The sequence below is a fragment of the Scomber japonicus genome, chromosome 18, assembly GCF_027409825.1.
Source record: "Scomber japonicus isolate fScoJap1 chromosome 18, fScoJap1.pri, whole genome shotgun sequence".
NCBI classification, from domain to species: domain Eukaryota; kingdom Metazoa; phylum Chordata; class Actinopteri; order Scombriformes; family Scombridae; genus Scomber; species Scomber japonicus.
In genome coordinates this window covers 27612510-27628249 of record NC_070595.1, presented here as the reverse complement: position 1 = coordinate 27628249, position 15740 = coordinate 27612510, and the positions used below count along the sequence as shown (strand labels likewise).

Genomic DNA, 15740 nt, shown 5'->3' with positions numbered 1-15740 from the left:
CTTTCCTTCCTTCTTCCCTCCCTCCTTCCTTCCTTCCTTCCTTCCTTCATCTGTCCTTCCCTCCTTCCTTCCTTCCTTCCTTCCTTCCTTCCTTCCTTCATCTGTCCTTCCTTCCTTCCTTCCTTCCTTCCTTCCTTCCTCAGATCTAAGTTCAGCTGTTAGGGTAAATGTTCCCTCCTTCTGTCCTTTCTTCCTTCCTTCATCTGTCCTTCCTTTCTTTCTTCCTTCCTTCCTTCCTTCCTTCCTTCCTCCCTCCCTCCCCCTCCCTCCCTCCCTCCCTCCCTCCCTTCCTTCCTGCCTCCTTTCCTTCCTTCTTCCTCCCTTCCTTCCCCTTCCTTCCTTCTTCCTCCCTGCCTTCCCTTCCCTCCTTCCTTTCCTTCCTCTTCCCTCCATTCCTTCCTACCTTCCTTCCTTCCTCCCTCCTTCCTTTCCTTCCTTCTTCCCTCCATTCCTTCCTACCTTCCTTCCTTCTTCCCTCCTTTCCTTCCTTCCTTCCTTCCTTCCTTCTTTCCTTCCTTCCTTCCTTCCTTCTTTCCTTACTTTAGGTGCAAATGACATAACTAGTAAGGCCTGTTTAAGGGTTAAAAAAAAAAAACAAAACACATCATTCCTTTACTATCTATCTTTCTACGTCTCTGCTGTTGTCAGCCAAGGACTAAAGCATCAGACCCCTTTTTTTTTTTTTAGTGTAACTTAATGGCAACGTCCACTTTCACCGATCTTACTTACCGTTGTTAGCGACCCTGTCCTCCGTCCCTGCTTAGTATTGATGTTCCTTTGTGTAATAAGAGATTTGACTTCCTGCTAAGATGAGTTCCAGCGTTCCTGATTAGGGAGGAAGGTTTGGAGGATGTCTGCTTTGGTCTGGGAACATGATCAATTGGATCTATACCCAGTAACTAAGCTTTTAATTATCGTTAGTGACCTTAGTGTCTTGTTTTCCTCAGCGTTGCCTTCGTTTCACGGCATGAGAGATTTGAGGAGGAGGAGGAGGATATTAACCCTTTATAGGACACTCATTGAAAGGAAGGGAGGAAGGAAGGAAGGAAGGACGGAGGAAGGAAGGTAGGGGGGAGGAAAGAAAGAGAGAAAGAGGGAGGGAAGAAAGAAGGAAGGAAGGAAGGGAGGGAGGATGGAAAGAAAGAAAGAAGGAAGAGGGATGGAGGAAGGAAAGAAGGAAGGGAGGAGAGAAGGAGGGAGGGAGGAAGAACAGATGGAAGTAAGGAAAGGAAGGAAGGAAGGATGGAGGAAGAAAAGAAGGAAGGGAGGAGAGAAGGAGGGAGGGAGGAAGGACAAATGGAAGGAAGGGAAGGAAGGAAGGAAGGACGGAGGAAATAAGGAACGAGGGAGGGAGAAAGGAAAAGAGGAAGGGAAGAAAGAAGGCAGGGAGGAAGGAAAGGAAGGAAGGAAGGAAGGATATTTTGGGATATTTACAGAAGTTACCAAATATAATTATTTGCCCAATAAAGGGTTAAAGCTGAAGTTAATAAATAAATGCATTGCTTAGACTTGGCTGAACAAAACTCTATTTTACTTCATATTTCAAGATATACTGTTTTCGATCTCTCTTTTTACTTTTCTATATTAAAAGTAAATTAATGAGGTTGTTCAAAAGCATTAAAAACAATCACTTGTGACCATCGAGCGTAGAAATGTTAGTTACAGCAGTTATAAGAATCAGCTTGCTCAGGTTCAAGTCTAAAAAAGAGAAAAAACACCTCATGTCACATCTTTAAATTGCTTTTTTTGTCCAGCAAACTATCAATGTACAGTGATTTAAGACAGAAAATCTCTGTTTACTATTTTTTTTAAATTATTATTAAACCAGATTTTCAGTTGATTTATCATTTCAGCAACAGAAATGCATTTTGTCATAGATTGAGGCATTTGAGTAAAGTTAACCTTGGTGTAGTTTTATTATAAAATACACTTTAACCCTCGTGTCGTCCTTCCGGAAAGAAAAGAAAGGAAAGAAGGAAGGAAAGGAGGGAGGAAGGAAGGAAGGAAGGAAGGGAGGAAAGGAAAGAAGGAAGGAAAGGAGGGAGGAAGGAAGGAAGGAAGGGAGGAAAGGAAAGAAGGAAGAAGGAAGGAAAGGAGGGAGGAAGGAAGGAAGGAAGGGAGGAAAGGAAAGAAGGAAGAAGGAAGGAAAGGAGGGAGGAAGGAAGGAGGTAAGGAAGAAGGGAGGAAAGGAAAGAAGGAAGGAAGGTATGAAAGAAGGACAGAGGAAAGAAAGACAGAAGGAGGGAGGAAGGAATACAGGCGGAAGGAAGAAAGGAGGGAAGGGAGGAAGGAAGGGAGGAAAGAAGAATAAGACGGGGTCAATTTGACCCGGGAGGACGACACGAGGGTTAAATCAGCCAAAAAAAATTCATTCCTACCAAATCTCTCTAGTCCATCCCACTGGAAAGAAGAGTGTGTGATGGAATATATCAAAAAACAAGAGCATATTAATTATTGTCTTTCTGCTTTAAACATTTTATTCTTGCTTGTCTTGTTACAGAGACAGGTGCGTTTAACTTCTTATTGGTGGATATGTGCAAAATTGTCCAGCTCGTACTGCCTGAGTGGACTAATTGATATTTTCATGAAACTGTGAGATAGTGGATCATGGAGTTTGGCTTGTCCGTCCCTGTGAACCTGAGCAGCAGTATGGGGTGCTAAACAGTAGGCCGACCGCTGTGCAGATCTGTGCTGTGTTTACTGATAGCCCTATCTGAGATCACAGGACTCGTTACAAGGCGAGGCGGCCACTTATCACCCAGTCGTCCACCAAGTGTGGCGGCGGTGGCGGTGGCGGCGGCGGCCCGCTAGCTCTGGCCCTGATAGGTTTGACGTGACAGACATCTACCACAGCAAGAAACCCTGAAACCCTGGTGAGAACTGGGCTAAGAGCCGGTGCTACTAATTACCGCAGAGATTATCCAAGAGTGCTCAAGGAGTGACTGTCTTAATTAATGATATGATGATTGCTGTGCCCTAAAAGCACTAGAGGAGGAGGAGGAGGAGGGGGGGGGTTGTTTAATTTAGCAACTTTGCTGTCACACTACTACCTCTCCTTCCTCTTATAAGGTGACTTGGTAAGATGAGTTAGTCTTATTAGGAGGAGACAGGTTGGGTTAGAGAGATGACTTTTCTGCTGTTGCAGGAGATCGCTGTTTGCATCCCGTTTCCAACTATAGGCGTCATGTTTCCAAGCACAAGTCGGAAACAGCTTTTTTTTAAAACTGCAAAATCATGCCGTCTACCGTTGCCATAACAACAAAGTTTGCATAACTTAAAGCAAGTACAAACCATGTTTCATGTGATCATTTTAACCCAACCTCATCTTTCCACCTAAACCCATTGGCAATTTATGATATATTTAAACTGTTGATATGATATGGTGATTGCTGTGCCCTAAAAGCACTAGAGGAGGAGGAGGGGGGAGGGGGGGTATTTAATTTAGCAAACAGGAAGAGAAAACAACTTTGCTGTCACACTACTACCTCTCCTTCCTCTTATAAGGTGACTTGGTAAGATGAGTTAGTCTTATTAGGAGGAGGCAGCTTGGGTTAGATTAGATGACTTTTCTGCAGGAGATCGCTGTTTGCATCCCGTTTCCAACTATGGGCGTCATGTTTCCAAGCACAAGTCGGAAACAGCTTTTTTTTAAAACTGCAAAATCATGCCGTCTACCGTTGCCATAACAACAAAGTTTGCATAACTTAAAGGAAGTACAAACCACGTTTCAGGTGATCATTTTAACCCAACCTCATCTTTCCACCTAAACCCATTGGCAATTTATGGTATATTTAAACTGTTGATATGATATGGTGATTGCTATGCCCTAAAAGCACTAGAGGGGGGGGGGGGGTTCATTTAGCAAACAGGAAGAGAAAACAACTTTGCTGTCATGCTACTACCTCTCCTTCCTCTTATAAGGTGACTTGGTAAGATGAGTTAGTCTTATTAGGAGGAGGCAGGTTGGGTTAGATAGTTAAATGGCAAAATTGTGGACTTTGTCACACATTTCGGAACAAGTCGGAACAGCTATTTTAAAAACTGCAAAATCATGCCGTCTACCGTTGCCATAACAACAAAGTTTGCATAACTTAAAGGAAGTACAAACCACGTTTCAAGTGATCATTTTAACCAGGCGGGGAGTTCCTGTCCTCTGAAAAGAAGCCAATGCGGAAGTAACTTAGAGCTGCATTCTATCAAAAGGCCACCAGGGGGCGACCGTCTCTATACAAGTCAATGGAGAATTCACCAACTTCTCACTTGATTTCTAACCTCAGTAAACGTTTTCAAAATGTGTTTATGGTCTCAATCGCTAGTTTAAAGCCTTCTTCAATGCAGTATGATGTTCATTTGTGAAATTTTGGCCTCCCTGATTTTATATTTGACGATAAAGCAGGCTACGTGGCTACGTTGTGATTGACAGGTTGATTGACCAATGTCCTTGAGATCCAGCCCTCGCAACCAATCGCAGCCTCCCCACTCCGCCGTTGGTCCCGCCCATACGTCCGTTCATGACTCCGCCTCATGCCCATATAAGTAGAATCCGTGTTCATTTTTTCCCAGCATGCACCTGAAATTTTCAAGATGGCGCTGCCTAGATTCGATACTATTGGCTTCCAAGCAGCAGTCCACAAACCAATGGGTGACGTCACGTCCATTTCTTATATACAGTCTATGATTTTAACCCAACCTCTCTCTTTCCACCTAAACCTAACTAAGTGTTTTTTCTGTGATCGACCACTAGATGTCGTAAACTAGACTATAGGTCACTTTTGCTGGTTTGAATTTTAGATCTGGATGTTGTTGTCATTTACTCACTGTAGCACATTAGTTTAAGCCTTCATGGTGTATTATTTGCAAGAGGGTATCATGTAATGTGATGTTAAACAGTGTTATAGCTCACAATGCTATATTTAACTCTTTAAATGTACAGCCAGGCAACATTAGTAGTGGTTGTAAGATTCAGAGCAATTTTTCTGGTATTGGCAAATTACGGCATATTTAAACTGTTGATATGAGATGATGATTGCTGTGCCCTAAAAGCACTACAAGAGGGGGGTGGAGATGTGTAATTTAGCAAACAGGAAGAGAAAACAACTTTGCTGTCACACTACTACCTCTCCTTCCTCTTCTATCACACATTATAGCACAGCTGAGAAATCCTTGACCTTCCCCACTATCATCACGGAACTGCTCACATTTAAGTGTTGAAGTCATACTCTTCAGGGAGAGTGACCCCCCCCAGCTTGCAGCTTTCTCGTGCTCGGCCGCACATGAGATTGATCACCTCTCACCTCCAACACCTTCAACCATTTTCTAATCATTAATTGAGTCCAGGAATCCCATCTCTTCTGAGATAGCCACCGAAGGGCCCGTCTCCATAGGCAGTCGATGACTCCTCAGAGCATTGGGAGTGTCTGCTAGCCTTGGCTTAACAGCAGCAGCTTTGTTTGCCATCAGCGGGAATACAGCTGTAAGAGCTTCCTCCAGAGGGTTGTTAAGTTGAGGCATTCCTCACAAGGTCATCGCCGTCCCCATCCTGGTAATATAAATCACAGGCCGGCAGATGGACGGCCACTAGTTATGTGGACGTGATATGTGACTGTTTGACACCTGCTCAATTTACTCAGTTCCTGTTGTCGCGTGTCGAGGTGTAATGCAGAGCATTGACTCGGCCCGGTGTGTCATTTTGAAAGTGCACGTAATCACCGTATCCTGACAGATATCTGCAGAGGTAATGGCTCATCCCATCTTAGTGGATGAGTTCTGTGGACGGTCTTCAGAAAAGGCAAGAGGAGATACAGTCGATGCCGTTGCGACTTGACTGTAGTGGGTGACAGACATCAGTCAGATGAGACTTCATCAGGAAAGTCAGTGGCTTCTTTTTCTGTCAATACATAATAAGCCCAGAGACCATAAAGGAAAGCAGAGGTAATAATGTTGATAAGAAGAAAAGACAAGCTCAAATAAGAGCAAACTGTCACGCAGATCTATGTTTCATCCTATTGTGTCACATTGGTTTCAATATCATTTGTAATACTCACTGAATGATGAATATAAATGTGACTTGCATCTCTTTCTAGCGTCAATCCACTGACTGAAGTGAATTTGCTATGTAAATAAAGCACAAACTCTGTTTCTCTGCTCCTTCAAAGCAGTCAAGGTGATCAGAGCTAATGTGCTCTTATTTCATGGCTGCGTAGCGCTTCTGCATTGACATTCATAGCTATACGTGCAAAGAATGCGATAAAATTGTGTCACAGGCAGGCCTGATTTGCCCACCTCATGTGGCATGATGCAGCTGAGTGTCGGTGACAAATGAGCGCATTATGAAAAGCTTCATTCTGGTGGCTTTGTTCCTGGTGTTCAGCTCCTCTCTACCATCTGATTGACTTTCAATTTCTTTGAAAAATAAGGGGTTAGTTCCTGTGTCTTAAGTAAGACAAATGAGTTCCTGCTTCTAATTAGCATAAACTCCTGTGAGTTGTGGGCAGGAAAGAGTTGTTGTGCTTTAGACTTTGCAGTTTGGGAGGATTCAGAGTGTTATTTCTCTATCAGTCCTTATTCATATTAAACTGGGAGCATCCCAGTATGATCAGCCATGTTGTCCTTTCTCTCCCGCTCTGTTACAACACCTTAATCTTGGCTGGACTTGCAAAAATGTGCTTTAGGTAATGCAGTTATGTCCAGCCACCCTGAGGCACTCTTAATTAAAAGCCCCATGCCTGCTTTCCTTCCTGTGCAGCTTGCAAGTGTTGGTGTCAAGAGGGAGAAAATGCACCTTTTTCTCCCTCGTCTACAGCAGGCAGACAGCGGGCTGCGTTCACCTGTTTCACACATAGCTTCTCACAGAGCAGAGGGAGGCAGAAAGAAGATGTGAATTTGAAGGAGAAAGAAGACAGAGGGAGCAAAGGGAGCAGACAGATGGGTTGAAAGGATGGCTCTTTCACACTTTCACACATTAAAGATGGTTGTTGTTTTTTTTAGGTGGGAGAAGTGCCGAGTATTGCAGAGAGAGAGTACATATGTCTGCAGCATGGCAGGCAATATGAGACTGTTTTATGGCATCAGAAGACGCAGATATAATGATGTTTCCCCAGGTGTCCGCGTGTCCTTGAATGTTTGGTCTGCTGCCCAACCATTCAACCCCTTGTGTGGTGGTGAGTGGAGAGGATTGCAACTTGCAGAGCCCCCCCACCCCTCCCCGAGTTAGAGATTACATTGGACGTAGGCCAAATATGCATTAAATATTGAACACTTGTGCAACAGGTTTACAGATTTGTGCACATCTAGCCTGACGTGAGCATATGAAAAGTGTAAAACAAGGAGGTGGAACGTAGCTGGGTCCTCTGTTTGACCAAAATATGCTTGTTTCTCTGATTCCCCTAAATCTGCTTTACCAAACCTACCTTTAAAAATCAATTAATTGAAGTAGGCAATTTATATCATTTATTTCCACTGAGCATCTACGTCTCATCCCCCTTTTTCCTCCCTTTGGACTAATAAAATCTAGCTCAGATCTGCCTCCTGTCCTCTTTACAGTCACCACTTTTTACATGTTGCAGTGACCTCGTTAGCGTTTTCAAGGGGTTACTCTGCTCCGTCTCCACTGGTTAAGACTCCATTCTGTCCCATTTATTAATGTGACACTGTGTGCCCTTGTTGTATTACTGCAACAAGTTTTATTGTGTGAAACCGTTTTCTTTAGTTTACTCCTTGTTTTAATGAATGCTGTAATTTAGGGCTTATTTGTAGGGCTTATCTTGATACTGGATCTCACTAAAGTACTTTTATATTTGTCTTTTTCATCTTATATAAGAAAATTTAAAAAGTAATAGTTGCAGGTGTTGCATTAATAGATGACTGTTAGTTTTTCTCGTATTCCCTTACAGACACCTCTGTCCCAAATGCCTTTGCCTTTGTTGCTGATCGTGGTTTCTCCTTCTCATTGTGCAGCCCATACCTGATAATTGGAATTCGGAGTTTTATCCCCCTGACATACATTAAAGTGTCATTGCAAGAGCTGATTAATAGAGCTCACCTGAAACTGAAAGTTCCCCGCTTGAATACTTTCCCTCCACTCTGTTAAAGCACCGTGACTCGTGCTGGAAACAGCAGCAACGGGATTCAAGGACCTGCTGTACTTACTCCCCTACACATTTGCATCAAAGGCTGCAGGAATGTCACTCATTCACTCATGCATAGTGTGTGGAAGTGCACGGTATAAAATAATTTTCTGCATATGTGTGACAAATTATGGGGTGAGTGGCACTTCCCCTTTAAATGTCACCCTGTGTTTAAAGGACAGCTTCATGATGAAAGTTGAGGAGCTGGCTGCTGGCCATGGCAGGGCTATGACTAACTCTTGGTGTCACGGGCTGATTGAGTGTGAGCGGAGGTGAGATGGCTTACTGGGACACATGACTGTCAGCCCGTAACAGCAATGCATCCCACGCTCAGAGCTCTCCTTTAGACACGCTCATGCTAGTTTCCTGAGAGGCACCTCCAGAAATCAATTGGAGATGCAATGTGAACAGCAGGAGGTAGCAACACAAGGAGAGGGGGCTCCTTTATCCTCACCTGCCTCCAATGACTTTATACTGGGCCATGAAATGTTCCTTAGTTGGTTTTTCCACCCAGTGTTTCTGGGGCAAACAGCTGGAAGGCAGCTTCACATTGTGAGGAAGGACTTTATCCACATGAGGTGTATTACCTTCCTTTTTTAAAAGCAGTAAATGTAGTGTTTTAACGTAACACATTTCATACACAAAGGGAATTTAAAGTGTTTTACATAATGCATTTAAACCTAAAACAAAAATACAGCAGGCCATTAAAACACAAACTCAAAGATTACAATTTAATAAAGATTAAAACTGAAATAAATAGATGGTAGTTCAGGATGTACCACCAAGGTTAAGACAGGTCTGTAGTGATTTGGACTTTGGGAAACAATTAGAGGCTGAGAGAGTTCATGTGGTAAAAGACAGTCAGGGATGTGTTTTTGTCCTAAACTAGAGATTTAGTTCACATTTTGTGGGAAGGCCTCTCGATTAAAAGATTGGTAGACTGTAATAGAAAATGATTGGTTTGCAGTATAAAACATGAACAAAGTGACATTTATTAAAGGCGGTTTGGTATCAAATGATGTAGAAAGGTGTGATAAGCCAGAGGAAACATACTTATGATATGTTCATCTTCAGTAGACCAGCCTAGCCCCAGCAGTACAGATAAAAAGATAGCAGAGAGGATCAATTGTCTTTGCTTGTGATACGTTTTCATGAGTTGTTTCACGCTATCAAAATTCCTTTGACATTGTATTTTTTTTCACTTTAACATTAGTCTCTTTCTGCTCAGCAATGGAGAGAGGTCGTCCTTTTTTACTCTGGTGGAATAATAAAGGGGAAATGGGAGGATGAATAATGAGTTGAGGAAGGTAGGAACAGAGTTGGTTGGATTAGGAAAGGGCAAAATAAAAGGATCATTTCAGGGTTTGGCCCCTAGCTGACCCGGGGATTGTTGTAATATCCCGACGCATCAACTGCCAGTGGTTATACTGCAGCTATGATCTGCCTTGTTGGCATGCATTTAGGGTAGAGTTTGGCTTTGGACAAGAACGTTGTAATGCAATTCAGGGAAAGCAGCAAAACATGAGGGAAGTGGTATTAACCTGCAAGTCAAACTGCCTCATTGACGAAATGAAAAGAACGGGTCGCCGACGTCATCTGATTTCTACAACATCCTCAGGACAATAAAGGAAAAGTACATTTTGGAGGTAAACTGAGCAGAGATGACGCAATATGAGCTCATCATGGAGAGAACCAAACCGGCCCAATATGGAGTTTCAATCGAATACTGACCCACTTCTTTTAAAATATTAAAGAAGACTGATGACACTCACATTTATTCAGTTCAGTTACCCATGTCAAAATTAAATAAAAAAGAAAAGAAAATAGTTGCTGAGCTGTGAAATTGAGGCCACAGTCTGTAATTTTGTACAACATGGGAGAAATGAATATGTGACTCAGCCATTCATTTTATTTGATTAAAATAAAACAAACACTAATTGACTTGATCCAACTAGTGTGTTTTGATACAAGGTGTGTATTTGGTGTGTTCATTATTACTCTCTTTGCCTTTTATTTAAAGTGACTGTTACTGTTGGTCTGGTGCATCTTGTGCAGTAGCATACTGATTTGTGACTAATGTTAGCAAACCCAGATAGCATGCGAATGTGGGCCACTTGAGGCAATGATCCGGCACTGTAGGCATTCTTCTGGCCCGGACAAAACAGACGTGAACCTAAACTGGCCCATGTAGTAAATGCTACATTTGGGCCAAATATCACAAAACGAATATGGCCCATCTTTGGCCGAAATATGGCAAGTATGGCAATGACTAATCCGGATGTGAGCCTAAAGAGGCCCACATATAAGGAAACATACTTGGCCCACCTTTGTTGAAACATATTTGAGCCAGTCTTGGCCGAACTGGTTTATTTGGTGTGTTTTTGGTTGACATCTGGCATTGTGATGGCTTGGTTATGGCCCACTTTTGGCAAACATGAGCGGACCGCCCAAGTGCCATCATTCCATGCTGTATGTGGGCCGGATGAACATGTCAGGTGTGGGCCAGATATGGGCCAAAAGAATTATGCTATCTGGGAACTTTAGATATAGATATTACTGTTTAACTGACATTTATTTGGTTATGGCTCTTATTTATTTGTGTTGCACTCCCATAAAAGTTTAGCCAGGTCATGTCACCGAATGATGATGTCTTTTCAAGCTGTGACTCGAATGTTGGAAAGTCAACAGGGGGCGCTGTTTGTTGATTTTCCGTCGTTAATCTCAAGTTTCATTGTTTTTTTTGTTTTGGTTGATGCTTTTTACCCTGCTCCTTTCCACAGTTGTCAGTTGTTGGTGTGTTTTTTTAATGTCTTCATGATATGGTGTTGTATTGTTTGTATTTTTTTATATATTGGAGGAAGCCGAAGACAAATTTTCACTAAGGTGGACAATAAGTTCAGTGTGTGTGCCATACTTTTTATAATCACTTGTGGCCACAGTTGCTGCTGTTACATGGCTGGTTTCAAACCATTTTAACGCCAGCCGTGTCTTTAAAACCCATTTCTTGCCTTTGTGAGCAGACACAATAGCCTAATGCTTAACATCGGCTCATTCCTCCACATGAAGCTTTATGTTGTGCTTACACCTCATCCCAGTTTAGCTTCATGTTGCAGTCGGATTATCATGTTTTGTGTGTCCTTTAACCCTTTATTGGGCAAATAATTATATTTGGTAACTTCTGTAAATAACCCAAAATATCCTTCCTTCCTTCCTTCCTTCTTTCCTTCCTCTTTTCCTTTCTCCCTCCCTCGTTCCTTATTTCCTCCGTCCTTCCTTCCTTTCCTTCCTTCCATCTGTCCTCCCTCCCTACCTCCTTCTCTCCTCCCTTCCATCTGTCCTTCCTCCGTCCTGCCTTCCTTCCTTTCCTTACTTCCATCTGTTCTTCCTCCCTCCCTCCTTCTCTCCTCCCTTCCTTCCTTCTTTCTTCCCTTCCTCCCTCCCTCCTTCTCTCTTTCTTTCCTCCCCCCTACCTTCCTTCCTTCCTTCTTTCCTCCACCCTTCCTTCCTCTCCTTCCTCCCTCCTTCCTTCCTTCCTTCCTTCCATCCATCCATCCTTCCTTCCTTCCTTCCTTCCTCCCTTCCTTTCAATGAGTGTCCTATAAAGGGTTAATACATCTCTTTTGTTCTCTTTTTACAGCGTTCACCATGATGATCATCTTGGCTCTGATCCGCATTGGTAAAGGTACCGGCGAGGGCCATCCGCCAGTCGCAACCCTCTCTGGGGTGCCCAACTTGTTTGGAGTGTGTGTCTACTCCTTCATGTGCCAACACTCCCTCCCCTCCCTGGTGACGCCCATCTCTAACAAGAAACATGTTGGCAAACTGGTACTGGCCGACTACGTTCTGATCCTGGGCTTCTATGTCCTCCTCTCGTTCACCGCCATCTTCTGCTTCAACAGCTCACTGCTGCACGACATGTACACCCTGAACTTCACCGACAACTGCGACGTGTTAGATATTCCATTCCTGCGCTACTTCTTGGGCTTGTTCCCCGTTTTTACCATCAGCACCAACTTCCCCATCATCGCCGTCACGCTTCGCAACAACTGGAAGACTCTGTTCCACCGGGACGGAGGAACCTACCCATGGGTGGTGGACCGCATTGTCTTTCCCCTCATTACTCTGGTGCCGCCAATCGTGGTAGCCTTCTGCACCCACAACTTGGAGTCCTTGGTGGGCATTACAGGGTCTTACGCTGGCACAGGAATCCAGTACATTATCCCAGCCTTACTTGTGTATTATGGCAGACGCCATCTGGAGCCTGTGATGGGCAGGGATGCCATTAACAAGCACCGGTCTCCCTTCCGCCACAACCTCTGGGTTTGGTTTGTTGTTTTGTGGGCTATCTTCTGCCTCATGTTTGTCACAGCCAACATTATCCTGACTGACACCAAGAAATGAGAACTAAAAAATATATATGTAAAGAGAGAGAGAGAGATATATCTGTTTGGTCAGTCTGTCTGTTCCTGTACACAAGGCCTTACTTGCTGCTGGTTGGACAGTGTGCCTTTTTATGGGACTTTTGTTGCATATATTCTATGTACTTAAAGAGTAATTTATCAAATTTGTTAAAAGGGACCAAATGACAAGTGTATGTTCCATTGTAAAAGCTAGAGCAGTGCATGACAACAACAAAAGAGACTTGAAAAGGGTAATTTATTTCAAGTGTGTTTTGTCAATATATAATTGACAGTCTGACGTTTTCACAAGAATTTGCACATACATTACTCAATCTTTTAAAAAAAGAAAACCAAGTATGTAAAGGATTCAGTATGCTTCAAACAAACTAAAAGTGTTTAAAGTTGTTCCAAAGGGCCACACTCGACGGCAGGGTAAAAAGCTGTCCGTCTTACTGCAGATGATGCACAGTGAATCATTTGAATGGAGATAACAGCACACACTTACAGACACTTTCTCCTCAAAGGCATTCATTGTGTTGAACTCGGTTGTTCACGCGAAGAAAGACAGAAAAGAGCTAGAGAGAGATTTGGAAAGCCTCCATATTTTCTCACCTCCATATGTGGTTTTTAGGTTTCTGGAAATTACACAAATTGTCGGACTAAGCCTGTGGTGATTTCAGACTGCAGTTGACAATCTGACACGCACTTTGTTTGAAGCATGCTGACAAGTTCTGCAGGGTTGTCTATTTTTTACGTCCTTATTTCCTTAAGGCTCTTTCAGATCCCAAACTATCGAAAGCATTAAAATGCTGAATCATCCACAGAACCTACAGAAAAAGTTCCAGTAAATTATATCAAAGCCTACTGAAGGAGCAAAGTAGCAACAAGGAGAAAAAGAGCCTGTCACATCCAGACTTGTGTTTTGTTGTGAAACTCCACGGCGTCTAGCTTAATAAGGAACTTGGAATAACAACCGACATAAGAAGGAAAAACAAACGAATCAGGGATGATTATTCTTTTTCGTGGCTGACGTGTATCCATTCCTCACCAGTGGCTAACTCCGATCTCCTCATCCCCCTGTGAACAATGAAGGTCCGTCCGTGACAGATCTACTGACAAATAGGCCTCCAGGATGAGCTCCATCTCTGTTTATCACCAGACACTCGCAGCTGTAGTTCACACATAGGGCATGTCTCCCGTCTTTTACTGCTCAGCACCGATTCATGACTCTGTCAGCCTCATACTGTATCCATCACACCTGACAGGGTGATAGAGATCTGCAGTGTTCCAGCTTTGGCTCTAGAGAAGGCATCTGTGGCCAAAAGTTAAAAAGTACTGAGTCAACTGGCACTGCAGAGCTTCATACGTGACACTCATACTGTGGTTTAGTAATGCTGATTTCACTGACACTTGGCAGCTTCCTTTATGAGTTGTGCCTGTTAATGAAATGTATTTTTGCCCTTACAAAGATCCGACTGTATGTTTGTGTGTCCATGTGAGTGAATGATTAGATATTGAATTTGTTTAATGTGAATCCAATGACTCTTGTTTGGAGTTGTGAAATGTGCCTTTTTATGGGGTTATTTTTCTTACCCTAAACCTATCGACTCTGCTGTTTTTATCATCTTATGAAAAGCAGCTTGCCAGATAACATCTGCATGTCTTCATTTAACTGACATCCAGTGTCCCCAACATACTTTGTTATATAATCTATACTGTTATATAGATTATATATTTGGTAAATTTTTGGTGTAAAGTCCTTGTTTGCTTTTTCTTTTTGTTCTTTTTTGTTACATGGGTGTTCCCTTCATTGTATTTGTGAGAATCTTTGTTTTCTTCATGTTTGTATTTGTTTGGCCAGCGTGTGATCAAATCATTGATGTTGATGTTTACTGCTTTAATGGATGTTCTGTTTGATTTTTATGATTCACAAAGAAAATAAAGGCTTTATGTTCATCTGAGACCCTCATGAGACGTAATTACTTAAAGTCCATTTAAAGTAACAATAAATATGTGGAAAAAATCGCCAAATATATGAAATTAGGCCTCAAAGTTGTGTAAAAATCAGCCTCTTTCTCTGCTCCCAAACACTGTGGGAGTGCCCGCCGAGTCCGCTGAAGCCCTGCCCCCTACCAAGTGTCACCTGTCAATCAAAGTCACCACCTCTACCAGAAACATGGACGCTGCGTTTGAGAGCTTTCTGTTGCTAACTCGGCAGTTAACTCAGCTACTAGCTCGGCGGCTAACACAGCAGCTAACTGGCTAACTGTAGACTGTAGTAGTAGTAGTGTGTGCTGAATGTATTTATACCTCTACAGCAGCAGGGGCGGGTTTATGCTAATCACTAAATCCTGAACACAGAAATGTTGAAACACAGTTTGTGAAGCCGAGCTCCACAATTCAAATCTAAATGGTTGAAATGCTTTTTACACCTTTTTTAGAAATACATTTATGACCTATTTAATGTGTTTAGAAGAAAATGTCTGAATTCACTTTATACAGTCTTTAAAGTACCAGAGTATAGAATTTACTGACATCTACTGGTGACCAACTGAATACCTCTAGTCCCTCTTTCAGGAGTGTAGGAAAAGTTATGGTGGCCACAAAAAACACGAAAGGCCCTTTCATGAGCCAGTGTTTGGTTTGTCCACTCTGGGCTACCGTAGAAACATGACAGTGCAACATGGCAGCCTCCATATGTAGATGTAAAGGGCTCATGCTAAGGAAACCACAACACAACTGTTCCTATTTTCATGGGATTATACCATATATATATATTTATACATATATATATATATATATATACTTTTGAATTGTATATTTAATTTCTGCCAAGTTTGTTCTGCTGTTCTTACAACCAGGGTATTCATTTGTAGTTTTTGCCTACATGTATACCTTTTATTTATATTTTTCTCACATCTTTTGGGCATTGTATGAATTTATTGGGTATTGATAGTAGAGCTATGACAGGAAAAATAAGGAGTGATATTCCATTTTCCTGTTTTAACATGACAATAGAATACGATGCAACATCTTGTCCAATAGAGTCGAACATTTTCTTTGGCCCTTTCAACACCTCCTTAAAACATTAAAATATACACACATGCCACAATAACTCTATGAATACTCCAAGTAATAAAATACAACATTTAAGAAAAGCAGTGTAGAGCATGCCAAATGTCTGTGGCATGAATCCTTTATAATTCATACTTCT

The 15740-nt window shown here is 42.4% G+C and overlaps 1 protein-coding gene across 1 annotated transcript in view; it reads left to right on the top strand.

Moving 5' to 3' along the window:
- Positions 1 to 14476, top strand: part of tmem104 (transmembrane protein 104) — a 98222-nt gene extending 83746 nt beyond the window's left edge. Inside the window, exon 10 of the mRNA XM_053338951.1 lies at positions 11764 to 14476. Coding sequence (XP_053194926.1) covers positions 11764 to 12527 — 764 coding nt within the window. The 3' untranslated portion in view covers positions 12528 to 14476. The remainder of the gene's footprint in view (positions 1 to 11763) is intronic.
- Positions 14477 to 15740: the final 1264 nt, after the last annotated feature.